The sequence below is a fragment of the Canis lupus genome, chromosome 17 (genome assembly GCF_048164855.1).
Source record: "Canis lupus baileyi chromosome 17, mCanLup2.hap1, whole genome shotgun sequence".
Classification (NCBI taxonomy): domain Eukaryota; kingdom Metazoa; phylum Chordata; class Mammalia; order Carnivora; family Canidae; genus Canis; species Canis lupus.
In genome coordinates, this window is record NC_132854.1 from 31,864,058 (window position 1) to 31,890,693 (window position 26,636).

The window sequence follows — 26,636 nt, forward strand, 5'->3', positions numbered from 1 at the left end:
TTTTTGTTTTGCAAAACCCTATTTTCAAATGAAAATCTTATGTAGACCACCTCCCTCCCAAACCAATACATAGGAGGGATTAGAGTGAAGAGCTATAATTTCAATTCCAGGCTATAATTTCAATGGCGTGGCCGGCCCATTATGGCAATCCCTCAGGCATCCTCTGCAATCCTAAATCCTTGAATTAGATGAGCCCATAGACTCTTTGCAGGGGAACATATCTATAATTATAGTCAAGCAGAAACTTCAACAGTGATTTTAGCTAGGATTTCCACTTCCTTGTTTTTCTCTGCAAGACACAGGCCATGTGAGTATTCTATAAGATCCATGCTTGTAGTTTTGGATCCATCCAAAGATCCATGCTTCAGAAGATGATGATGGGGGAATTGCTGCTTGAACTGGATAGAACCAAAAAATATAAATTTGGGGGGAAATCTAGATTCTTGGTGACTGATAAAGTAGTTCCAGTTGTCTATGCTAGAAAAAATAAGATATGGTTTTCAACATATCACCATTTAAAAATAATTTCCCTCAAATTAGATAGGATTTATACAAAAGTATATGTTGAAAGATCAGCTTTTTAGACAAAAACATGATCTATCCAGAGTAGCAATGACAAGAGTATTTTAGGACATCTGATGAATTATGAGTTTCCTATCACCAAAGATGAGAAATTATGAAAAACAGGGTCAATCTTACAAACTAACAGGTCAGAAAGCTGTTTTCTCCAAACTTTTTCAATTAGATAAACATGATGATGTAAGGGAAGCCTTTTGAAGTTGATAAAATACTAAACACAGATTTGGGCTCTCATAAGTAAAAGGAAATATATCAACTTTGATATTTATACACAATTCTTTTGCATCATTTTTTCAGGGTGTGAGTGGGGGTAAGAACATAAGTGAGTGGCACTGGAGCCACTCGCTTTCACGAAAGGCACATTATCCCTACTGTCTCCACTTCTCCATTCCAGGAGGCAGGTGGTATTTCCTGTCCCATCACTTCACCCATTCCAAGTTTCTCTCTTTCTTACCAAATCCGTCTTCAGTCCCCCTCCCACTAGGCACGACCAACTATTCTTGCTTTCAGAAACCATCTTCTTTGTCACCCATTATGCCACCTTCTCCATCTTTTCCTCCATCTGTGTGGCCACCTCTCAGCTTCATTACCATGCTCCTCTGCTTACCCTTCTATTTTCACATTCTTGTTCCTGAGCCAGTCTTTCATCTTTTTTACTACAAGCTTTCCCAAATAACCTTTTCTCCTGTGTCTTCAGTTACTGTCTCAGGCCAATATACCCCAAATTAAATTCCCGATCTTCCTCCCAAAGTACTCTCCTCCACCTCTTGTTTCTCAAGTATTGGTCAGTTACTTCACTATCTGACCAGATGTTCAAGTTAGCAACATTAGGGCCTCTTCCTTCTTGTTTCCCCCCACAACACACACACACTGCACACATGCATTTTGCCAAGTGCTCTCAAATCCTCAATCCATAAATCTATCCTGAATTATCCCATCCTTTCATTGCTCTTCAGGCTATCATCCTAGTTTAGATGGGAGACCATGGCCCAAACTATTGTGGCCACCTCCTAATTGGCTATCTTGCCCCCTCCTCCCTCCATCTTCTACACAGCTGCCAGAATTTTAGTCACAGAACATGCCAATTATTATTATTGCACCTGGTTTTAAAATCGCTGGTAGCTCCTTACTGCCTATCGGGTAGATTTCAAACTCTACATTTCAGAAATTCTAGATTTCTGATGCAGTGCTGATAAATTTCAATAGCTATATAGCTACCCTCAAAAACAATCTTAAGAATGATTTTATTTTTATGAAACAGAAGATATTTCCATCCTCATTGGCTCTAAAATTCTAGAGATATGGCAAAGTAAAGTCAACATTTGGGAACTTAACTACACATAAGGCAGTTCTCAAATTGGAGTTTGTCATATTTCCAAAAAAAATAGGGTCAGAGAAATTACAGTTGTGGTCTAAGCACTTAACCAGCTCAGGGCAAGTTATGTAACTCGAATCTCAAGTATTTCATTTGTAAAAGTGAGGATAATACTATCTACTTTGTAAGGTTATTGGGAGGATTCAGTGAAACACTTCAGAGGTGCCAAGGTACATGGCTGCTGCCCCTAATTACTTTCTATTCCACACGGAAACAATGTTACACATGATACATATGCTGGTTAAGCAGTTTCCAGGTCAACTAAAGAAAATCCTGCTTAACACTTGACATACCTAGCTCTAAAGCCAATAGAACTCAGCATTCAACGAATACTTTCAGATCCAGGCACTGTGCTCACAGCCATCACAGGCTTGCTTCCTGCCCTCACAGACAGTAGGGTCTAGGGAAGGTGACAAGTACAGTGCATGGGAGGCAGCTATGATATGGTCACAGGCTTGGTGATTGAAAAGCAAACCTGTAAAAAGCTTCCTTCCTTCGATCTATATCATCTAGCTTCTGAGTACCATATGAAAAAATCTGGGGCAGAAGTTCTGAAATGTAGATTTGGATGGAGTTTGAGATAAGAGGCTCTGACAAGACATAAAAGGAAACAAAACCCTGTAGATGAAACCAATCAGGGGAGAAATGATCAAAGCCACTTCTGCAAAGCAGATGAAGAGGATGGATGAAGAGCTCTGAGGTCACCCTCAGGTTTGCCCAGGTAGCCTGGATCAGAAAAAGAGGCAGAAAAAGAAGCAGTATCACAAGAGAAGTATGGGAGAAAAGGGAATCAGAAGGAATGAAACCCCACCTGGGCAATGGAGACAGGAACGAAATCTCTGTGAGCAAATTTTGAATGAGGTTATGTTAATTTTTTTCCTGCATTAAGCCTTCCTTTCTTAATGGCATAAACCACCTTGTGACCACAATTCTGCGAGAGGCTCCTAACCAGTTTTTGGCCCCCAGACTTTGTTTCCTTAAAATAATTCCATATAATAGCACGGTGCTTAGTTCAATATGCCTTAATCTTAACACTCCCACATTAAAGAGCCTATAAGGACCTAAATTATCTGATGGATCAAGTTCATACTTCAGTTTGGTGATCAAGGCCTTGAATGCAATTCGAGTCCGCAAATACATACGTGCCAACTATGTGGAAAGGCTGTGGAGGGTAAAAAGAATACCAGCGAAGGAGAAATGATGAATATTTAACAGGAAAGAATCCAGAAAATGAAATTTTCTCACCTAGGGTGAAAAGTTCATTTCCAACTATAGGAAGAAGAGGTCTTGACTCACAAAGAAAGTGACCCTCCTGGGCTTTGAGAGAACAGGACTTCACAAGATGCACATGAATAAAATGAGTATTTTTTAACATGGGAACAATAAGAACAGGTATCTATGATGTGCTTAAGAAAGTGTACGATGTGTGTAAGAAAAAGCAAGCAGTGTTGTGAGGCGAGGTCACTTACTTCCAATTCTTTTCTTCACGACATAGTGCAGTACAGGTGACCTTGAGTCAGAGGGCCTGGTTACAAATCCTGACTCCAGCACTTAGTACTCTGCATGGCCTTGGACAAACAACAGAGCCACTCCATGCTTCAATTTCCATAGCAGCAAAACAGGGACCCAAGGGGCCCTGAGGACTAAGAAACAGCCCAAGAAGCCTGGTTGGCACACGGTAAACACTCAATAAACTGCTGTTTCAGCACCATAAAGGGAGCTTGGGACCAGCACTGAGGGGCCAGAGTGCTCCCCTGAGGGCTCTGAACGTCACCGAACAACCACGGAGTGCCACAGGAAGCTCCCGAGCAGAGCAGTGACCACATGCAGCCTGGCATCATGCAAGTCAGTCTAACACCAGCCTTGCTCAGAATGCACAGATGCATGTGACAATTCACAAAGCATTCACACTGATGGGGACAGGGCCTGAGAATTAGCCCTTCAGTGGTAGAAGCCAGGACAGAAAAGAACATCATGGGAGGTTCTGCAGGAGGAAGTGAAAGGATATAACCGATGAAAATGTGACTGAAGAAGGAGAGAGGAGACCTGAAGAACTCCTACAAAGCTGCCAAAACATCTAGATGTTCACCCACACACTATTTTTTATTTACCTAGTCTCTGAACACCTCGAATTAGAGAGTTGAGACAAATGTTTCGAAGAGTGTTACAAAAACAGCCTTGACTTACTCTCTCATGCATCCACAGCCCATCCCAAGGCAGTAAGCTCATTCTCAGTGATAAGAGTAGGTGGTGAGACCTGAGCTGCCTTCCTCATAGTGTAGGAGTGGACACACCAAGCAACCTAGAGATGGGCAAGTCACCGTATGCTATAGACATATGTTCAAGAATTCCAATCTACTCAGCAAAGCCTACTTTTGCTTGGTAGGATACCATTTCAAGTTTGGAGACAAAGAAGCATAAATCCATTAATGATGAAACCTGAAACCACGCCACGTTAATTCAGGTTCTCCTGAACTGCAATAAGCTGGAACATAGCCGCACACCACACTTAGCCTCTTTTTCTTAATCCACGGAAGTCAGCTACCACCCTGAGAGAGTTACTACCACCCACAATACATTAACAAGGCTGCTCTGTTGCGTTTGCTATTCAAAAGACACCTTGCTTCTGTTTTTATTATTCACCCACTGGTCCTTATGTTCTTCAAGTATACCACAGGCTATTGTTCTCATCCACTGAAACTCAGGATGCTAATTATATATTTCCAGTTCTTTAAAAATGAAGCAAAAAAATTTACAACTAATTATTTCAGCAGTCTGAATAAATATATTTTTATAATTAAAAAATTATATATAATTTTTATATATTATATATAATATATATATTATGTTCTTTGTATGGAACAAAGAAACACACCCAAAAATAGGAAAGATTATCTCTAAAAGATGGGATTACCAATAGTTTTTATCATACATACTTTCCTGCATTCCCAAATTTTCCGAAGCACAAAGTACTTCATAATCAGAAAAACAAACAAAAAACTTAGACTTGTAAAGATTTTCTGGGGTAAACATGCCATATCAAATTATTGCACTTAGTTACTTCACTAATATAACTTAGGCCAAGTTATTTACTTGATGCTGTGTCTTGGAAGCACACATACTCTGGTGCCTTACCAGAGAATTGTGCAAGAGAACCACAAAAGTTCCTCCATGCTAAGGCGTTCATACAGAGATCAAACTGCTTTAAAAAGGTGTTTTTAGTTTCTATTTTTTTAAGAAACACTTTCTGTTCTCTAGATAACAAATGACTTTCAGCTTACATATAAAACATACTACTTTCATTACCTCGCATTCTCCTAAAAACCATCTATGGTGATTTTTAAGTAAGAAACACTATAAATGCCCCCTCGTCATTCCTTATCTGATGGTATACGTTGTTTAGACTCTAAATGTTAAGGAATATAAGTATCATAATGTAACTAAGCCTCAATATTCCCATTAAGATACAAGAAATGGCACAAAATTGTAGACTTTATAAATCAGTATTAACAGTCATAAGAAGGTTAGGGAGTCTGGGAGGCTCAGCTAGTTAAGCATCTGATTTTTGGTTTCTGTTCAGGTCATGATCTCATGGGACATGGTATCGAGTCCTGTATAGGGCTCCCAGCTCCTCTGCCCCTCTCCCCACCTGCTTGCTCATGCACTCAATCTCTCTCTCTCTCTCTCTCTCTCTCTCTCTCAAATAAACCTTTAAAGAAACAAAAAAGTCATGAGAAGGTTAACATGATAGGAAAAGAAATGCCATCTCCTTAGAGGTCAACAACTAGCATGTGTACCAATTTCCCCTCACGGTCAGTTAAGTTCCCTGAGAAGGGGCTTTTATTACTCACTTACCTGTTAGACTTGAATCTGTAACTTCCCAAGTGACCCCTACACCTGAACCAGGGACTGCTGACAACTAGAAGTATAAGGTACCAGTTGCTGAATTGAAGAGTAGAGAGAAAAAAAGTCAAGCCCTAAAGAGATGTGTCCAAAAAGTGTCCATCCACACACACACACACACACACACATACATCACAAGGGTTATCTGGACCTATACACGTGAAGGTGGAAGAGGCCTACTTCTTCCAAGATGTTCTAAAAATGGAATGGAATATTGTTTTCCACATTATCAGCCCAGATAATAATGCTCAGAAGTTAAATCATGGTTTCCAGATTTAAATACTTAAGTTTCAGAATAGTGCGTGATAGGCGGCCTTCCCAAATTCACCTGCGATCTTGAGACCTCCGTCTGTGGTGAGCTTCTCCCTTCTCCAAGCTCAGACACTAAATCAGGGCCAGATGATGAAGACAGTGTGGCTTTAGAAGTGGCAGCGTGGTCCTGGGAAAGTGATGAGAAGGAGGGTGTAGGAGAGGGCAGCCCCATCACACCTTCTCCCACCGCTGCTATCTCTGTCTCGCTGGACTTGCTGGAAGCAAGCTGGCTTGTGTCCGGTTTTTGCACAGAGGTGCTGACAAAGCTGTTCTGAGTTCTCTTATCATCTTCTACATCTCCATTATACCTCCAAGCATCATCCATCTAAAAAGCAAATGTCATTTTAAGCTTGGTATCCTTAGAATTTTTGTTTAAAAAATATATACATAAAATACTTTGAAACTATAAAGGTAACGTACCTCCCATAGCAACTATGGCTACAAGCCTGGAGCACATTCTTTCATGCTAACAGATAAGCATGTATGTAGTGGGAGGAAGATTTGCTTTTTACAAAATGTCGATATTATAAATAGATTTCAGAAACTTGCTTTACTCATTTACATCACTCTGAGAGGTTAACAGATCTCTAGTCTTTTTAATTGCTGAATGCTCCATAGTACAGACATCTATAATTTATTCATTGTTGTCTCAAGTTTTCAGTAACTTCCAAAAACACTACAACAAATACCCACATATTTTTATAATTGGAATACTGATTTTTAGAGATTCCCAAAAGTAGACTTGCTGGACCAAAGGATATTTTATATATAACAAATGTAATATTAAAACAATAAATGTAATGTATAAGTTTTATACATACTTATCTTCTCAAAAAAATTGTAGCAGTGTACTCCCAATGTAAGGTATAAGAATGGCTATTTCTCTGCATCCTTGCCAACAGACATTTTCAATGTTTTAAAACTTTGTCAATCTGATGTGTAAAAGCTGTACACCTCATTCTTGCTCTAATGATGTTGAACATGCTTCAGTATGTTTTATGTTATCAAACATTTGAACTCCCTCTTCCTTAAACAGGCTACTCATTTCTATAGCCATCATTTTACTGCTTATCTTTTTTCTTACCAATTTGTAGGAGCATGTTAAGTCCAAGTGATATTTCCCTATATCTAGAATTCATTTTACTAATATTTTTCTGAGTCTATACATTGCCTTTCGACTGTTAGTAATGAGTCATATACATTTGATTTTTTATACTGCCAAATCTATCTCTATTTACTTAATATAATGATTAGGACTTTCCTGGCTAGTTTAGGCAGGTTTTCCTTACCTTGAGCACTGTTTCAAGTTTTTTCTTAGATTGAGGATATTATATTGGCAGAGGTCAAAGGAATCTGAACAATGATCTTAACACTGTACTGCTTCCTCTTACATATTTAAAATTAATACACCCACTTTCAGGTATACAAGCACTGCTTCATTCTAAGGGTAAATGATTCTATTTTCTATATTCTTAAAAATCCCAATATAAGTAGAACCATGAGATATATTTTAATAACCCCATTCAAGCATATCAAGTTCTAATACAGCAGGTAATCAGAGAAAAATAGAAAGCTGTACATAAGGCACCTGAAAATATTTAGGTTAAACCACATGAAAGTGTGGTTTTGTAGGTCAAAAAGAACTACTAGCATCTTTATGTAGTTCAGCCTAATACTTTATAAAAGCTATATTTGAGAAAGTATAACATTAAAAAATACTCTGCCTTAGCAGCTTAATCATTCTTTAAAATGTATCAGCCTTACTTTCACTGAATTTAAAGTTTAATCAGTTCCACAGAGTTGCTATATTTGAAACATTAAATAGCTATTGAATCTAAATTGGCTGCAACACAATTGCCCTATACATAAATGATGCACATTCTCTACACCAAGTAGATGTAACTCAAACTTCTCTGCAAGTTCCCCAACATTTTGCTCTTGGGAACAGACTAAATGAACTGGGGACACTTTTTTTTTTTTTTTTTTTTTACCGTGTAGGATCTTGGGAGTGATGAGATTCCCCTCGTCTGAGAGCCAAAAGGTCTCGGTGTGACCACAGATGTTAACCTGGCTGTATCGGTTTTCTGGTAACTTCTGGGGAGAGAGGCTGAAACTCGAGTCGACTGCATTCGTGTACTTGGTGAATGCTGAGAAGACAAAGAGTCTGGGAGTTGTTCTTCCATGGGGCTTTGAGAAGGTAGCTGAATGTCAGTGGTTACAGCGTCCTCTCTTTTCACAAAAGTTGTAGAATCTTGTTTAGGAATTTCTGTAGAATACATGGTTTCCTTCTCTTCTACTCTCTCACTCTGGTAACTTGCTTCTGACATAGTCAGTGTAGGAGAAAGCATCTCTTCATTCAACACATCATCATTAGAATGCAACCTCCTCCTCGATGTCACTGTGGACATTTGGTTTCGGGATTCCCTTAGCAGGAGAAGCACACCATAACCACAAAGTTACACATTTGACACAGAGGTGGAAAGACAGAGCAATACATAAGCTGGACTGAGAATAAAAAGACTACGTAACTGACTTCACATGAGAACTAGTGCAATATTAGCAGAATGTGAGGATAAATGCATATAATTTTTTTAGTTCTACGCTGAATGATTGTATGAGCTCACCTCTTGTTAAACAGGCTCTCGAGTCCTTTAGAGGGATTTTTATAAAGAAATGTTAATAAGAAAATGAGGATATTTTTACAAGGGATTATTCACAGTTTTACCTACCAGTTTATAAATCTTCCAAAATTAGTGCACTATAAATATAACCAATTGTTTGACAATTAATTTGAACCTTCCAAAGAGACGGGTTCCTTTACAGGGTTGTGAGCTTTTCTTTCCTATTTACAATTTTAAATAATTTAGTAAAAATAAAAGACCACAAAAGACTCTGATTTCAGTTAAGATCAAGTTAGCACATGATTTCATACAGCTTGATAGAACTTGCATGGACAGTTATTACAGATTAAAGACACCTTTCATATTTATAGAGAAGTTCATGAAACATCCTCATCACTACCATTTAGCAGGGACTACCTCTTTTAAGTGAATGAAACTGTGTTTACCATTTGCTTCTAGGACACAAAAGAGCTTTGTTTAATTTCACCTGACAGCACATTTCCTTTTTGATATTATCCTTAAACCATATTTGCCTTCCTCCTAACCAATAAATATTCCAAGGTTTCTCACAGTAACGGCTCTACAAGAAAGTTTAAATTGGACCTTTATCCTGTCATAGTGCAATACCAAAAATAAACCCCTTACATTTATGTTTATATTGTCTTCCTTTAAAATAGATTTTAATCGCACCACTAAAACATGAAAAGGAACTTTGTATTTTACACAATTTAGATGAGTGGGTGCTGATTTTCTTTGGCCATTCCATTCCTAAATTCATTTTAAAAAGAGAAAAAGTTTATTTTCTGGAATGAAGACAGCCAACACCACCCTATACTGTACTTGAAGATACAATGTAAAAATCAAGAAATAATGCACATCTATATTAGGCACCCATTTCTTTTGTTAATCCAAGTCACTATTATAGCTTTATTATTTTGCTTTATTATAGCTTTATTATTTTGCTTTTTCATTGCAGAGCAAAATCCTGACCGTTTCATGCCTATCTGCTTATGGTTTAATATTGATATCTACTCCTATCATACTACCCTTACATAAAATATGGATTTCTAACACTGGTAACTACAATTGTGAGATGTATTCAGCTTTATTACCTGTCCTGCAGCATTTCCTTAAAGGTCTTAGAGCTTCTCTCGGACTTCTCAAGTGCCTGCTTTTCAATTTCTTCCCTCTCTTCTTTTTTCTTCTGCAGATCTGAAGTGTAGCTTTTTCGACGATCTTTCCATTTTGCAAGGTCCTGACAGAAGAAAATCACATCAGCACAGGCATACCTGAATTTCTCCACACCCTCTCTAGCAGCAAGAGAGTGCCAGAGTATCCCATTACATCGCTGAAACTATTCACTCCAACTTGATGCCAAGGTGCCCTAATTTTGCTTTTTATAGCTGGCGTTTCTGTACCAACCTTTATCTCATGTGTCTAAAAAACCTGACCTAATAAGATAGACCCCATTACTGTTTTCCTGCCTCCCTGCCCATTTCACAAAGAATGCTAAATGCTTGTAATTGGGTGCCAGGTCAGAAAGATCAGGAATTGTTTCAAATTCATTTTCATCTCACTCCAATAATCTGGCTGTTGTGTGAAATGACATATTTCACTAGTACAAGTATAAGAGATAAGATTATACTGGTTCCGCATAAACGCACACTCTGTCTTTCATTTAACATACACCGGGCTTGATCCCTGCTTTGAGGCAGAGGACCACAAACATGCAGACACATAACACGTGGGTTCCCTCAAGGAACTTGTTGGTCTTGAAGGGAATGGGACTCATAAATAATACTTCAACAGTGGGTATGATTGGATTGCACAGATGGTGAGGGTCTGAAGGAGAGAGAGTGGTCAATCGTACTCCAGGCAGGGGCAGGCAGAGTTTGAAAAGGCTTTCCTGGGGAGCTCAGCCTTGAGTATATGATTTTAAAGCAGGTAAACTCCACCTAACGACAGAGCAATAAGGAAGATCCCATAAGAAAAGTGATCTTTTTCCCACAGTCCCAGGAACAGAAGTCTAATGCAGCTGGGTGACCCCAGGATAGTCAAACTCATTTTGCTTTTAAATTAGCTCTAGCAGCCTAAGCTGTTGTGACACTCAAGGGTTTAAGACATTTTGGGTGGCCCAGACTTTTCCATGTCTCCAAAATAGAGAAATGCCATACTAAGAACTGCTAGTGCATTCCAGTCCAAAGAGAAGCACATCAAGTTCTCAGACTAAATGAGATTGGTTTATACCCTTAAGATTCAACAGAGACACTCCTGTTCAAAAACAGCCTGAAGCCCGGCCACCAGGGTGGCTCTGTGGTTGAGCATCTACCATTGGCTCAGGGCATGATCCAGGGGTCCTGGGATCAAGTCCTGCATTGGGCTCCCCGCAGGCAGCCTGCTTCTCCCTCTGCCTATGTCTCTGCCTCTGTGTGTTTTTCATGAATAAATTAATGAAATCTTAAAAAAAAAAAAAAAAAAAAAGCCTGAAGCCAACATGAACCACTTGCAAAAAGAACAAAATCAGTGTGCATTTAGTCCTACAGGATAATCAACATGAATTTTCATCTGAATTAATGGTTAACTCCTCAATACTTATTTTCACACCCGAAACCGTCCCCCATGTATTTTGGCAAAGTAACATTGAATTACTGTTTCTTAATCATTAAATTGAGTTCCCAACTAAAAGACACTGGAATTTAGAAATGTAGCCACAGCAGAGGGTTCTTCTTCATTTCATAGACTTTAATCTCTTTGAAAATGAAGATTTACTATCCCTGGTCCTTTTGTAGATTCTAACTCTCTACTCTTCCCATAAAGTTATCCTCAAACTCCTTTGGGTTTGCTCCGTATAATTTATCTATTGTATCTCTAGACACTCCCTTGGTTTGTAACAATTACCCCTTTCAAAAAAAGTCAAGCTTTTTTTCCTCCAGGGACAAAGCTAAATATTAAGTCTGTGTCCATATAAACAACTGGATATAAATCAGCTCTGTGAAAACATCTAAAATTGATTCATATCAAACAATTACTTTTCCAACCAAAATTTTTCTCCTAGTTATATTTCTTACTTCTCCCCAATTCTCTATTAACTCTGAGAGCCCCCTTCATCTCTCCCTGCTAATGCCAAGACTGTTCTGGACTCCCTACTCCTCTGCTACTCCTAAACTTTGATCTAAGTCTTTTCCCTTCTCAGGCTTCAATAACAACAGTCATACCCCAAATTCAACCGACCAAAGCAAGTGAACAAATTAACCGTGCTATAAGGAGCAGATTCACATTTTTGAGAATTCAGAGAATATTAGAAAATAAAGATCCTATTACATTTTTCACAGTGGCTTTAAAATAGGAAACAGTAATAGGCAAAAAAAGGCATGCAAATCTTTTTAAAGGAAGCTAGTCACATTTTCTGTAGAACTGAATTCTGTAGCAAGGAAAATCATCTCATACTGATATTCTTTAAAAGAAGCAAGGAAGAATCAAGAAGTACATTCACCTAGTCTTCCCTTCTCCCATTATAAAAAGTACTCACATCTTGCCATTTCTGATCTTGTTCTTTTAATTGTGATTTTATTTTCTGCATCTCCTCGTAACGCAGCTGACGCAAATTCTGAATATCCTCTGCGCTGACATCACTCATGGACTTACTCCTACAACAAAAATACCCATGGTAACCAAGGTTCACATGACCCGATTTAGGGTTAAAACTGGAAGGATGGGCTTTTGTTTGGAAATTCCATCTAAATTTCTGCTGTACTACCTAGACGTTATAGTGATAATATCACAGAAATAGCACTACAGAGATAAATGGTGTTTTTCCAAAACGCAGAAACAAGAGCCTAACACTCAACTCAAGTGTGAATTCTTTCACAAAATGGCTAAGCAAGCCCTGTTTGAGTCTGAAAAAGAAATGTTCAAGTTTGGAGTGGTCCATGCATAAAAGGATTGCTTTAGAAAGAACTTTTTGTTACAATCATCTGTATTTTCTCTCTCCTCCAAAGATAACCTTATAAGGTTTGGCTGCCTTTTCTGGGCACTTATTAAATAATTTAACGATACCTGATATTTTCTCCTCAAGTTCATTATCACAAAAAAAGTGTTACTTCTTCTCAAGGATTCTCTAAGATCCACCCCATTACTGCACTAGACTTATTCTCAAAGCACTGTAGGTAGTTAATAACAGACAGTTATAATAGAAGGACCTTTAAAGTCTTCTGTTTTATTAAGGCAGATTTCACATCTCCCAATGTGTGATCTTGTCACGAGTATGTCCTGAGAATTAGCTCTCAGCTCAACTTAGAGTAGAACCAATGAGCAGAGCGGGGTGGTGTTAGACATGAGGTACATGGAAGGGATGGTAAATCGCACTGAAGAATAGGGTAGTGAATATGGAGTAGTCCAGTTTGAATACTGGAGAGCTGGTAGGAATGAAAGGGATGGAGCTTTTGAAGGTGGAGTACCCAGCATGTGCTTTCCTACAGAACTTTTTTTTTTTAAGATTTATTTATTTATTCATGATAGAGAGAGAGAGAGAGAGAGAGAGAAGCAGAGACACAGGTAGAGGGAGAAGCAGGCTCCATGCCGGGAGCCCGACGCGGGACTCGATCCCAGGTCTCCAGGATTGCGCCCTGGGCCAAAGGCAGGCGCCAAACGACTGGGCCACCCAGGGATCTCCCTCCTACAGAACTTTCATAATGCACTTTGGATTTTATTTCATTGTAACAGGCTCTGCTTTATTTAAGTAACTTATTTAAGTAACTCTACATCTCCTTCTTGAGGCTTTAAATTCCACCCTCCCCAAGATTTTGCTATCACCACATTTCTTTTGTAACATGCTTGCCCTTAGCTAGCTCAGGAATTCAATTAGTCTCTATGCAAATGATTCCCAATTCACAGCCCAGGGCCAGGCCCTCCCTTGACTCAATTCCAATTACTTGTTGCATAAATATCTGCATGGATATCCCCCTAGGCACCTCAATTGTAAAAGGACCAATTGAAATAATACCTAGGAAGGATTCTGCAAACTATAACTCACTAAACACATGGTTATTGTTGATGTAGCCAAATGCAACCCTGTCCCCAAACCTGCTTTTCTGCTTGTGGCTGTTAATGGTGTAACTTGCTTCCAATCATCCACATTTGAAACCTAAGAACCATTTTTCACCTTTGCCTCTCCCTTCTCCCTACTTTCAATTAGTTATCAGTTCTTCTTATTCAGTGTCTTTTTCTTTCCACTTCTACTGCCAACACCCTAGATCAGAGAACACAGTCAACTCTTACCAAGCCTTTCAAAGTAGCTTAAATTATCACCCAGCCTCCAGATCCAATGAGTCTGTCTTCAACTGTTCCAACATGAAAGCCCTTCATCGGTATATATGCCTTTGTAAATGCCACTCATTCCTCAGGATCCCTGAGACACTAAACACTGGATGGGCATGTGTAACTTTCTATTCATTCTCCACTTGAAAGTCTGACAGGCCACTAAAACTTGACTTGTCATAAACCAAAAACATGATCACTCACCCCACAACGTACTCATCAGTAAACTTCAACTCCATTATCTTGATTATAGGCCAAAAATCTTGGAGTCATCCCAGATACCTCTCTTTTTCTTATACATCATAACTGATCCCATCAGTAAATCCTGTCAGTCTGCTGTCTAATTAGAACTAGGACACAACCACTTCTCACCACCTCTGCCATTACCACCCTGATCCAAGTCATCACATCTCCCCTCTGGATTATTACAAAAATCAGTCTTCTTGCCCAACAGTGCATGCTCAACACGACTGCCAGAGGGATCTTCTCAAAGTTACCCTCAGATGGTGATATCCCTGTACACTGCATCTATCAGGTTCTTTCCTTCTCACATGAGCTCAAAGTAGGTTCTTCTAAGATCTAAGACATTACCTGGATCCTGCCCACCTCTCTCTGCTCATCTCTTGTCATGTTCCCCTTTACTTATTCTACTCTAGCCAACTGGTTTCCATGCTGGGGCTAAATCTCTTGCTCTTCGGCTTGCTCTTCAACCTGTCTAGAATGGTCTCCAACCAGCCATGTGGCTTATCTCTCACTTCCAGTCATCTGCTTGAACATTACACTAAGCGTTTCCCTCCCTGACCACCCTACATAAAAGAACAAGTGCCCCTCCCTCTCCCTTGGCCTCCTCATCCTTCACTCTTTCTTCCCATAGCATTTCTCCCCACATCATTTACTGCCATTTGAAATGTTTATTTACACATCATCCCGTAAGATTATAAAGCAAGGATTTGGCCTGTCTGCTCCTCTATCACCTATGCCTAGAAGAGTGCCCAGCTCATAGTAGGTACTGAAAAATGTGTTGGTCTAGAGAATATTCTATCACATTGATGATAATTCCTATCTATTCCATGCCAAAAGTGGTCTGGCCTTCCTCTCCACTTCTCTAGTGCATTAGCTATAGCTTTCTCCTGGCATTAACATTCAGCATTACAGAGTATATAGGGGTGTGTGTGTGTGTGTGTGTGTGTGTGTGTGCTTAGTTTATCTCCCTCACAGGTCCACATGTTTTTTGGGGAAAAACACCTTAACACATAACAAGGCATGCAGGATACATGTACTTAACACCTGTGGCAAGAATGAGGTACATTTTATCATATTTAACCAAGCAAAATAAACTCAATAGGTTTCTTTTTGTGTGCATATGATAAATCAGCATCCCTCCCTAAAGTTTTATAAAGAAAGCTTTTTAAGATTTATTAAAGAGTATTAAGGAATTAAATAGAATATATATAAAATTATATATAGGATCTTTAAAAATATATATTTAGGGGCATCTGGGTCGCTCAGTGGTTGAGCATTTGCCTTTGGCTTGAGTTGTGGTCCCGGGGTCCGGGGATCAAGTCCCACATCATGCTCCCCACAGGGAGTCCGCTTCTCCCTCTGCCTATGTCTCTGACTCTGTGTCTCTTGTGAATAAATAAAATATTTTGTATGTATGTATGTATATATATTTATATTTATATATACATATATACACATTTAAATAGGTATGACTATAAACCTGATTTAATGAATTCGAAAATATAAATTATAACTACACAGAATAACACTTTTGTGTTAATACTTTAACAGATGCACTAAAAAGAGGGAAGAAAAAAATTTTCAGGATCAAGGCATGAGAGAAATCTGAATACCTAACACATAAGGTTACATAAGTTCCAGAACAAACCTAGAAATGCCAATATTTTAATATTCTTTTGGTGAGAGGGAAGGCTGGATAGTCTCGGCTGACCCAGACATGTCCATGTGTGTTCTCTTAGCTCTCATCCTCCTGCCCCATAAAACCTTACATGTGCCTTTTCAGAAAACATATTCACCATGGGCAAAGGTTACATCACCCTCCTGGGATCTCAGAGCACAGGGCCTGGAGCCCAGGAGGAGGTCCCCAGTGTGAACCAAGTGAGCCAAACACTGTCCAGAGTAGACTAATCTCTGTGTAAGGCAGGAATGGGAGTTCCCTTTGTTCCCTAGGGTGTAAAGTTACCTAAATAAAGCCTGAGCACGTTCCACGCAGGCTGAATCAAGCACTGAAAGACTGGGGTGAGGGTTCCAGGCCTTGCAGTGGCACCAATTTTCACCCCAACCTAACATCATTTAGCTTCTCTGATCCGCAGTTCCTTGTCTTCTAAACAAGGAAGGGATTATTATGAGAAAAGGGCAAGGTTATACTGATTGTATTTTAATAACCACTGGTGCTATACACCAACTGTTCTTATTAAGGCAAACATGACTGCATGGGATCTCTTGAAAACTCACTCCCAGAACTGCTTCAGATTAGCAAGGTCACCCTAGGCCACACTGATAAAATCTAGAACTTTTTGAGTACATTAGTCTTCCAGCCAGATCATGAAGAATTCTTTCCTTATTAGAATTAACAGCATAACATTAAACTTCTGAGGGCTTACTGTGTGCCAGCAACACTGCCAAGTGGTCTACATGGATTATCTCATTAAATGATGCCCCTGTCCAGTTCTACCGCTCACTAGCTGTATGAGCTTTGGAGAGCTGGGATATCTATGTCTCTTTCTTCATATATCTACAAAGCATCTAATACCTCCCTACCTACCTCGCAGACTAGAGACAGCCTAAGAAGTAATATCTAAGACTTAAGGCATCAAAAAGGACCAACATGCAGAAAACTTCCCAAATATAAAATCACCGAAACAGCAAGTAGAAATTCCATGATACTAAGTGCAGAGTCCCTGGAGTTTCAAACCTTTAAGGGAAGATAGGAATATACTTATTTACGCACTTTTAAGTATATTTCCATTAGGTGCTGTAGGAATTCTCTGAAGCATAATCAGTACTAAAACCTGGAAAATAGGCTGCAGAGTAACTACAAACTAGAACGATAATATAAGGAACTTTTCATTTATAGGTTTAGAGTCTAAATCAGATTTTCCCAATAGCACTATTGATAGTTTGGGGGTTGAAAATTATTTATTGTAAATATAATTATTTATTATATCCTGCACTACAAGATATGAAAGCATGGCTTGTAGAAAACCCCCATCCTCAACCCACCCAGTATAATAATCAGAAATGTCTGTGGGAAAAAAAAGAAAGAAAGAAATGTCTGTGGACATTACTAAATGTCCCTAGGTACAAAATCCCCAGAAACTCACATCAACTTTATTTGCCCTTCCTTTTTGTTGCCTTAGGTGTCCTTACTGTTCTACAGAATCTTTTCATCAAAACTCATGCATGAAATGCAGATCTCTTAGTTTTCTTTGATTACAACTTAACTTTCGGTTTTCACTTCCTGTTGATATTGGCAGTAGACTGAATGGCTCAGTCATATTACAAATTATAACTATATACCCTTACAACAACTTTGACATTCACAGGTTCTGCCAAGAGGCATCATAACCATATTTTCAAATGTCAAGGAACCATAGACAAATCCATGCAACACAAAAGCACACGTGACAAAAGGACTGCCACATATAAAGCATATTAAAAATAAACAGAGTGACAGATGTTAAATGCCAAATAAAAAGCAAGCTCAAAATGAATAGTCTAAGACTTCAAGAGGTAATGTGCATTTCTCTTTCACCTGGTCCTTACCAAAAAGAAAGCATTCGTGTTATAGGCAGTCATTTTTCAATCACAGGATGTTAAGTAATAATGATTTTCCAGCTAAGTATTCTAAGCTTAAAACTGTACAGTATGTCCAAGAAATACCATTAAGAAACACCACTTGTCTCCTGTTATATGAACAGGTCTATAAACAGGAAATAAGTTTGATATTAAATGCTAATACTCAATCCAATTGTTGTTTTCATTGCAGCAAATCAGTTTAAGAAAAATATTGGTAACTGATAGAACACCAAAAAAAAAAAATCCCATATAAAAGGTTTGATTACAAGTGGGTATAAAACTTTAGTTTTCTGAAGACATTCGTTTTTACTTTCCATTATTTGACAAATCATGCATTATTCATCAGTCTCAGTTAGACAACCTTGCTTATTTGTGCTACCTTGGCACTAAACTGCAAGGGGAACAGGCTTTAAAACAAATACTGTACCACACAAGCAACAATCTTGAGAGAGTCTATAGAAAATTATTTGCGGCTGCTAGCTATAGTCAGAAAAATCCTTAGCTTTCTGAACTTGGCATTTGGGTTTCTCTTCTCCTTTCTTAGCCATCCAGGGTATCCCTATGGAGGAACATATGCAGTCACTGAAATAGCTGCACATGTCTACACTCTGATCAACTACTTGTATTCATGTACTCATATCCTCTTTAAGAAAAACTGCTTATATTATTAAGTCTTATTAGCAATGAAAATAACCTAAAGTTTTCATTCAAAATGCTCAAAGCTGCAGAGATTTTTTTTCCATCCGTTAAAACAGCTTTCCCATGATGAATGGAGATTAGCAGATGCTTAAGCATCATGCTGACAAGTGCCTGATTCACCCTCACCAATGAGAAAGCTTTAAGCCCTTGAGAAGCTGGACAAGGAATAATATGCCTTTATGTGGCATACTGAAAGCATGTTGGGAGCCTGATTTTTTAAAATCAGTGGCTGAGAAGTATTTGCAATTAGTTGTCCTTGACTCAGTTACACTTTTGACACCTAGAATGGTTATATTGCTTCACGTAGTAATGTTAGCAAGTTCTAAGATTTCTACACTTTAAAAAATTATCTAATGCTACCAAAACTAGAGATTCTTAGACATGACATAAATCCCAGTAGGGGAAGATACTTAGTTACTAAGGCTTCAGCAGATTAAAATATTTGACATACTTAAATTTTCTTCTTGTTCAAAACCTATTAGCAGTTAGATTTACAAAGTCACAGGAAGTCTAATGGAAAATATTAAGATGCAGCCACCTGGTTATTCTGCACTACGAATGAATGATTCTACAGTGTGCAGTAAAAAGTAAAAGTATGGTAGCATTTGCTTTAACTCTCCATTACTCTAGAATTGGGAAGCATTTCTAGGAAATTTTAGATTTTAATTTTTGCAGTTTTGGAAAGTTGATTTGGCTTTGTAACACAGCCACATTATAACTTTTTACCCTAATCAGTAATCATGAAAATGTTTCCAAATTCTACTAAGGGAAGATTAATGTCGTTCCTCATCCCAACCAATAAAGCTCCCCATAAGCTGAGAGTATATAGATAATACCAATTGTATGAATTCCACCTTCAAAGTAAATGCTAGTTTTCCTTTTCCATCATAGATTTTCTAAAATATCTTCATTTGGGCTTCAACATCCAAAAGCAAGAATTTTGGTCTATGTAGCAATCAAATACTAAACTAAATATACCTAATCTTAGGCAAGTAGTTGTGTTACTTTTAATTGACTCCTTAGATTAAAAAGAGAGAGAAAAGAAAAAAAGGAAAAACAGATCTGAATTTTAAACTTCTAATAAAAACAAAATCTATTGCAGTCATATGGCACTTCATGCACTGCATACTCAGACACAGATATTTTACTATTAGGTTGCAAAATTAAGAAAAAATTTCCCATTTTAAAAATTACATGCACAGCACACAGCATCCCCATTTAGTGACATGCCAGGATAGAAGTGCAGTGACATATTACACAGAAGACAAACAATATGCAAAGATGTTTTTTCCACTGTGAACTAAAAAACTTACCCATTCTCACCATAAATCTTTTGAAAGAGTCTAAGAAATCAGAAAACCAAAAAATTAAAAGTCACTTTTTAATTGTTTACTTTTTAAATGTTCAATAATTTTAACTTAAGATTCTAACTAAGAGATGGACAAATCTCAAAAGATTTTATCACATTATTCTTGATAATGTCTTTGTTTCTAATTAATCTCATACCTCAAGGAACCATATTAAGTGAGATAAAGAGGTTCCTAATTTGCCTTGAACCAACAAATCCATAACAAAAAGCTTCCTGCTTCTGGAAATTGAAGTTAGATTTGGATCTACTGATTTTAATCAACCTTGTATTTGTCCATCCCAAAGTTCAACAGGCTGAACATCAAAATGACAAGTTGCATAACACATAAATGCAGACACATTATTATCAAAATAGCCATAATTACATACAGGTAAAATTTAGCAGACAGCAGATAACATCCATGCATCTTAATAAAGTTTGCACTGAATTTTAAACTATAAATTTAAAAAGTCACATATTAATAGTCCAAGGAACCTAGGTCAGAAACAAAAATCATAATCAAGTTAAATAAAACTTGCAATGCCATATTTTAAGGGAAACGTTTCAAAATATAAGAAATGAAGAAAACCACAACCAGACTGTTTCAAAAATGCCTGGACGTGCAAATATAAAGTCTCTAAACATAGTTGGAAAACACTTTCACGAAACATCACGTTGCAGATAGCACTGTAGTCTTCCTCAAGGCCAAAGGCAAAGTTTGCATCTACATCTTTTTAAACAGGCCTCACTCAAGCAGTTGATTTAGAGATGTGCAAATATGGAATTGCACTTTTTCCATGAAATCACTATAGGTTTCTCACAATATACACTTTTACAGGATGCTTCAAAACGGCTCATGACATGCAGAGTTGGGCGATACAATGCCACTTTCTCACACAAGAAAAGTTATACAAGACCATCCATGACAAGCAAAATCCTTGCAGAAACACACTCTGACCTCTCAACCATCAGCCGTTTCCTGTGCCTAAGTCGGCTGGCCTCTCGGATGGCCTCCCACCTCCGCAGGTCCGCCTCACTGCAGGGACCAGGAGTGAAACTGACAGGAGGCACAGTCGTCCCCAGCTGCCAAGACTGGATCTTGCGAGTCAACATGTCATCTCTCTTCTTCCTGGAGGAAGGCACTAACACTCCACAGCTCTTTCTTTTTTCTTTGGATGGGTGTGTCCTTTCAAGTACGCAGAGAAATTTTGCTTGAATTTCTGGAGGAAGAGTCCAGGGTTCGGGGAGAGGGACTGGTTGGTATCTCTCTGGGGCCCCTGACAGAGGCACCTCTTTCTTCTGCGCTGGAATTCGGCGAACAATCATGTCATCTTTTTCTAGATCTGGGAGTACAAGTTCACCTTCTCTACACTGCAGAATTATATCTCGCTCTACAGAATCATCTGGCTCGGAAAACCTTCTCAAGTCTTCGAAAGCCCGGAGAACATATGGATTTGCATGAAAAGCCCCAGTCTTTCTGACAAAGAAATCATCATTCTCCAAGTCAGGATCTAGAGTTGGCATCTCAAGGTCATCTCTTTTACACCCTGGTGCAGAAGAGAGATTCTTTCTGCGTGTTATGAGCCTTGGGCCGGCAGTGGGATCAATTTTGATATTTGTTTCAGAAGCTAAGATGTCATCAGAATATGTTTGGAGTGCCTGAAGTAATAAAAACTGACTAAAGCACAGAAAAGAAAAAGGAAGGGAGAATCTTATTAAGTTTAGGGAGAAAAGGTAATTAGGCAGCAGACCAACTAGCCAGTTCCCAGGGGTGTATTATTTTATGGAACCACAGGAGAGATTCTTGCTTGGAAGAAACAACTAGCTTTTAACGTTATCACCCGTGACCTTCTTGGATACCATTTAAAGAAGCAAATGCAGAGCATACTTCTCAAGAAAGGTGAGCACCATCCAGGCCAACTGACAGGACTAGAACATAGACAGAGCACACCTCCCTGCTGTACACACACTTGCTTTCATTCTTTTCTTATACTGTTAGCCATGGTGAGGTAGTCCCCATCCCAGAGAAACAGCAATGATGTTGCAGAGTTTGAAGAGCTGGTCATCAAGCACTTTATGCAAGTCAGCAGAATTAAAAAAAAAAAATGCTGTGAAGCTTTCAAAAAGACCCTGATGAATGTTTTCTTTGCATTTTCCCACCAGACTTGTGTGCCCTGGTGTTTACATAGAAGTTATTTCCTTTCTCCACATCTCCACACATAACACAACCATAAAATTAGATCGACTTCTGTAGAAGCTTTTTAGAAATAATTTTCCAAAAGAACTGACTATGCCATGCGTAACTACGTACTATCTTGTACATTATTGTGCTGAAGATATTTAATTCTATAGATTCCCAAGCTTATATGCTCCCACAGAAAGCAATACATCAAACATTAGGCTTTTGTGCTAAATATTATGAATAAGGTTTCATGATCCAGCACATCATGGTCAGAGATTAATGTAGCAGCAGCAGCTGGCACAGGGTCCCAGGCCAGACTCAAACAGCAGGCAGGCTCATGCACACAGGTACACCTGGGCTCATCCGCAGAACCACTGGTTCTCCTGGCTGCATGGGTGTTCCGGGAGCTCCTGGCCCCTTTGGTAGCCAATTCCAGCAAGAGTGAACGTCTTTGGCAGTTGCTGTCTAGCCTATGCTTTGCTTTTTGGATTCTACTAAATATGGAGGAGCTTCTGTCAGAGCCCAAATCCTCATCCTCAGAATCTGAATTCCTCCTACCGTAGAGCAAGTGATGCAGAGAAAGGAGAAAAAGGAAGGATAGAGAGTTGGAGAAAACTATAACCACTGAAAGTCCTGTCATGCAAAAAGCTTTCTAAGATCCAGATCCTAAGGTTTAAATTTAAACGGCATTTTTTTTTCAGTTATAGAGGTTCTACAGAAACCTAGAGAAATTAGAACCTTTCTTTAGAGAAAATTAAAACCTTTCTCTTTCTCCCTCATAAAAAGCACACCTCAAATGCATCCAGCCGGGGTGCTGAATGAACACTAGAACAATGGAAACGTGCACAGAGACAAACCTGAATCCCTGAAATTCTTTATACCATGGTTTGTAAGTTTCTCTCTTTATTCTTTTCCAGTTCACATCTTCTGGGATCCAACACTTGGGAAGAAACTGATCAAAAGCATTCCCTGGGTTTGGCATGATGGGACTTAGCTTTCGCACATAAAGATCATCCTTTATGGTGTTGGGTGTCCTTGTCTTTTCTCTTTCCTCTTCCAAGTAACAAGAGGAGCTTGAAGTTTCTTGTACGGTTGGACAATTCTCGACATTTGTGCCCCAAGTTCTCCTCTCGTTACTGTTCAAAACATCCAACCAATTAAATTACTGAATGACAATTTGGGACACGCAACAAAAAGGCATGCTTTCTGGCTCACAAAGGTTGTACCACTGAATGAGACAAATTAGTTGCCACTCCCATCATCATAGCTCCTAGAACAAAGTTAAGGAATTATATAACAGCATTTCATTTAATTAGAGAATAGCTTGATATGCAAGGGCCAAAGATTATAAGATGTGTTAAAAAAAGACAAATTGCAAACAATCTGGGGTGTTATGTATTAAAATCAACATAACAGACATTCTGATCTTGGAAAATTTTTCTGACCTCGTCAATTTGTACAGCCCAGTGGCTAATGGGTCAGCAGGAGGAAACCTTTGTGAGCAAGAGCTAGGAGAGGTGGTTTTCGAGATGAAACACTCAGGCCTCTTTTTCACTCGGAATCTACGGTTGGCTAAGTCATCCAAAACTATGTCAGGCAACCTTCGTTCATCCTCGGAGTCAGAACCACTTTCAGAACCATACACCTCCTTCTGATAGCAAGCTGGATTTGAAAAATCCCACTCTGCTCTGCTAATTTGATGGGAAATTAAAGGATTCCCTGTGTGTCCACTGAGATCAATGAAGACAAAAAAAAAAAATGAAAGAAAATAACAGCTCACAATGAACAACAGAAGTCACCCAATAAGCTGAAAGATGTCAATAGGCTAAAAGCATGCATCTAAAAAAAGAACGGCACACCATAGGCTGACACTCTAAAATGGAAGAAATATCATAAGGATATGCATGACTAAAGATATGGGTAAGGAAAAAAATTTTTTCATTAGTGAAATTTATTATCTATGAAATACATTTTAAGAACCATTCCTTTTCCCATATTTAAATATCCCAGCAAATTCATAAAGCCTACTGAATTCTAAAACTCCATCATCAGCTCGCATCCCAGTACCTTGGAAATGTTCCATCTGCTTCTGGATAGACTGGGCTGGCCCAACTTCTTCTGTTATCCTCGTTTTTGTCCGGCTTTTTCTTTCTCAATGGCGCTGGCACATAGGATGGCTGTCTACTTTTATTGGGCAAAAAACGATTGAACGGTAAAGCAGTTTTTGGTTCAATTGCTGAAATCCTTCGATAGGACATATCATCTTTATTATAATCCTGCATTCTGGATGTAAATTCAGAATCTGTGTCACTTTCGCAACCTATAAAAAAAAGGCAAGAGAATCTGCTTTACTCTCCAGATCATTTGTCTAACTGAACCCACACAGCATGCCTGCTTTGCCTTTCCCTTGGAAAGCCAAGGCTCTTCTGCTAACTCTGGGGAATATTTTTAGAAATTGTCATGAAGTTGTGATAAGATCCATTAGGAGGAACTTGCTTTGCATACTGGAGGCGCATGCGCTACATTCTTTTACTGTTGTACATTCTAAGCACAAAAAGTCCGCATCAGCTGCTGAACTCCTTTTCTTCCCAATCTTCCTTGCCCCTGTGACTTTACATAAAATTTATTGATGAAATACACATGAATATGTAGCAATCAAGTCAAGGACACCTAAAATGAGATCAAAGAGTCATTCAAGGTAAAGTCCATAATTTAAAATAAAGCATGCCATTGTCTCAAATTTCTGTGAGGTGAGAGATAAGGCAGGACATGCAAAGAGAAGCAGAAAGCATGATATCACAAAGGGGTTGGCTAGATCCTTACGAGACCCCTACAAGCAAGAGTCACACATCAGATAGGAGGTTGGGACTTCAGAAATCATTTGGTCCAACGGTAGATCAAGATTCATTCCTAAATCAACACACACAACTTAAGGCTTTTTCTGAGGGTGGCCATGGAAATACTGGGAACCGTGTGTTTTGATCCCAAATCATTCAAACACAAATTCAAAAGAATGCACTCTGATACACCTCAAGGTCAGATACAAAACTGATCTGTTTTCATAAAGTAAGTCTGCTCTTTTTTTAAAAGCTTTTATTTATTTATTCATGAAAGACACAGAGAGAGGCAGGGACATAGGCAGTGGGAGAAGCAGGCTCCATGCAGGGAGCCCAATGTGGGACTTGATCCCAGGACTTCAGGATCACGCCCTGAGCCGAAGGCAGATGCTCAACCACTGAGTCACCCAGGCATCCCTAAGTCTGCTCTTTTAAAGACACAGGAAGTGGGCAGCCCGGGTGGCTCAGTGATTTGGCACCTGCCTTCAGCCCAGGGCCTGATCCTGGAGTCCCGGGATCGTGTCCCACATCAGGCTCCCTGTGTGGAGCCTGCTTCTCCCTCTGTGTGTGTGTGTGTGTGTGTGCGTGTGTGTGTGTCTCATGAATAAATAAATAAAATCTTTTAAAAAATAAATAATAAATAATAAAGACACAGGAAGAAAAGAGGCTACAAAATACTACTATAGATCCAAGCTGAGTTATCTCCCTTTTCTGCCCTTCTTTTCTTCCTGCCTCTGTGTATCTGGCAACAAAATCTGCAAATGTTGCTGGCTTCCCACCAGGGCTCTCTGGGAGGATGCCTGTGCCCTGTACCTAAGATCTGTTCCATGTTAGAATTTTTAAACTCAAAATCTTTTTATCGTTGAATCCAGTGAAGTTCCCTATGGAGTGGTAAATATCTTTAAAAAAAAAGATTTTATTTATTTATTCATATGAGAGAGAGAGAGAGAGAGAGGCGCATAGACACAGGCAGAGGGAGAAGCAGGCTCAATCCCAGGTCGCCAGGATCACGCCCTGGGCTGAAGGCGGTGCTAAACTGCTGAGCCACCTGGGCTGCCGGTAAGTATCTTTGATAGGGTAAGAGGTCTCGTATAAAACTAAGGACTTTGCAATGCTCTTAACCTAAAAATAATATCCTCGTGGTGGTGATGAGTTTGGGATTACAACGCAGTAGGTAGCAAAATTTCAGTACACTGATTACAAAAGTCTGATCATTGGGGTGGGCCACAGGCTTTTCTTTTCTCCCTCAGTTGCAATACTAAGTCTTTACTTCCACCCTCTTTAAACAAGCTCTGCAACTCCTTCCCCAATATCGGGAAACAGTGTGACAGGGGCCTTCTGCTTTTTGTCACTTGTACCAGGCATCCACTCCAACAAGTATCTAAGGAGAGGACTTCCATTCCACACCATGGGACCATTATCCTGGAACCAACAGAAGCCTGTCTATTCCCACACACCTTGTCTTTGTCCGTTAATTCTTTGTTGGCTGGATATATATTCAAACACTGCATGTTTTCGGTTATTCAGTCAGGACAAAGGGATATAGTGCCTTAAGAATTTCAGCCTCTGCTTTTACAGTTTTAATCATTCAGATGAATTATAAACTCAGATTCATTTCCTTAAAACCTTAATAGTCATCTAA

General features: G+C 39.0%; 1 protein-coding gene across 41 annotated transcripts in view; it reads right to left on the bottom strand.

Moving 5' to 3' along the window:
* The window catches only part of LMO7 (LIM domain 7), a 197,460-nt gene that overhangs the window by 26,137 nt on the left and 144,687 nt on the right, over window positions 1-26,636 (bottom strand). For 14 of the 41 annotated variants that reach the window (XM_072782728.1, XM_072782727.1, XM_072782724.1 and 11 more), the window contains 10 exons: window positions 24,225-24,477; window positions 23,603-23,887; window positions 23,015-23,293; window positions 22,511-22,711; window positions 20,934-21,653; window positions 19,941-19,970; window positions 12,320-12,437; window positions 9,903-10,045; window positions 8,161-8,593; window positions 6,186-6,494 (listed from right to left, as the gene is read on the bottom strand). In XM_072782728.1, the coding sequence (XP_072638829.1) occupies window positions 6,186-6,494; window positions 8,161-8,593; window positions 9,903-10,045; window positions 12,320-12,437; window positions 19,941-19,970; window positions 20,934-21,653; window positions 22,511-22,711; window positions 23,015-23,293; window positions 23,603-23,887; window positions 24,225-24,477 (2,771 nt within the window). The remainder of the gene's footprint in view (window positions 1-6,185; window positions 6,495-8,160; window positions 8,594-9,902; window positions 10,046-12,319; window positions 12,438-19,940; window positions 19,971-20,933; window positions 21,654-22,510; window positions 22,712-23,014; window positions 23,294-23,602; window positions 23,888-24,224; window positions 24,478-26,636) is intronic. The other 27 variants (XM_072782760.1, XM_072782759.1, XM_072782756.1 and 24 more) reach the window with 6 other exon arrangements.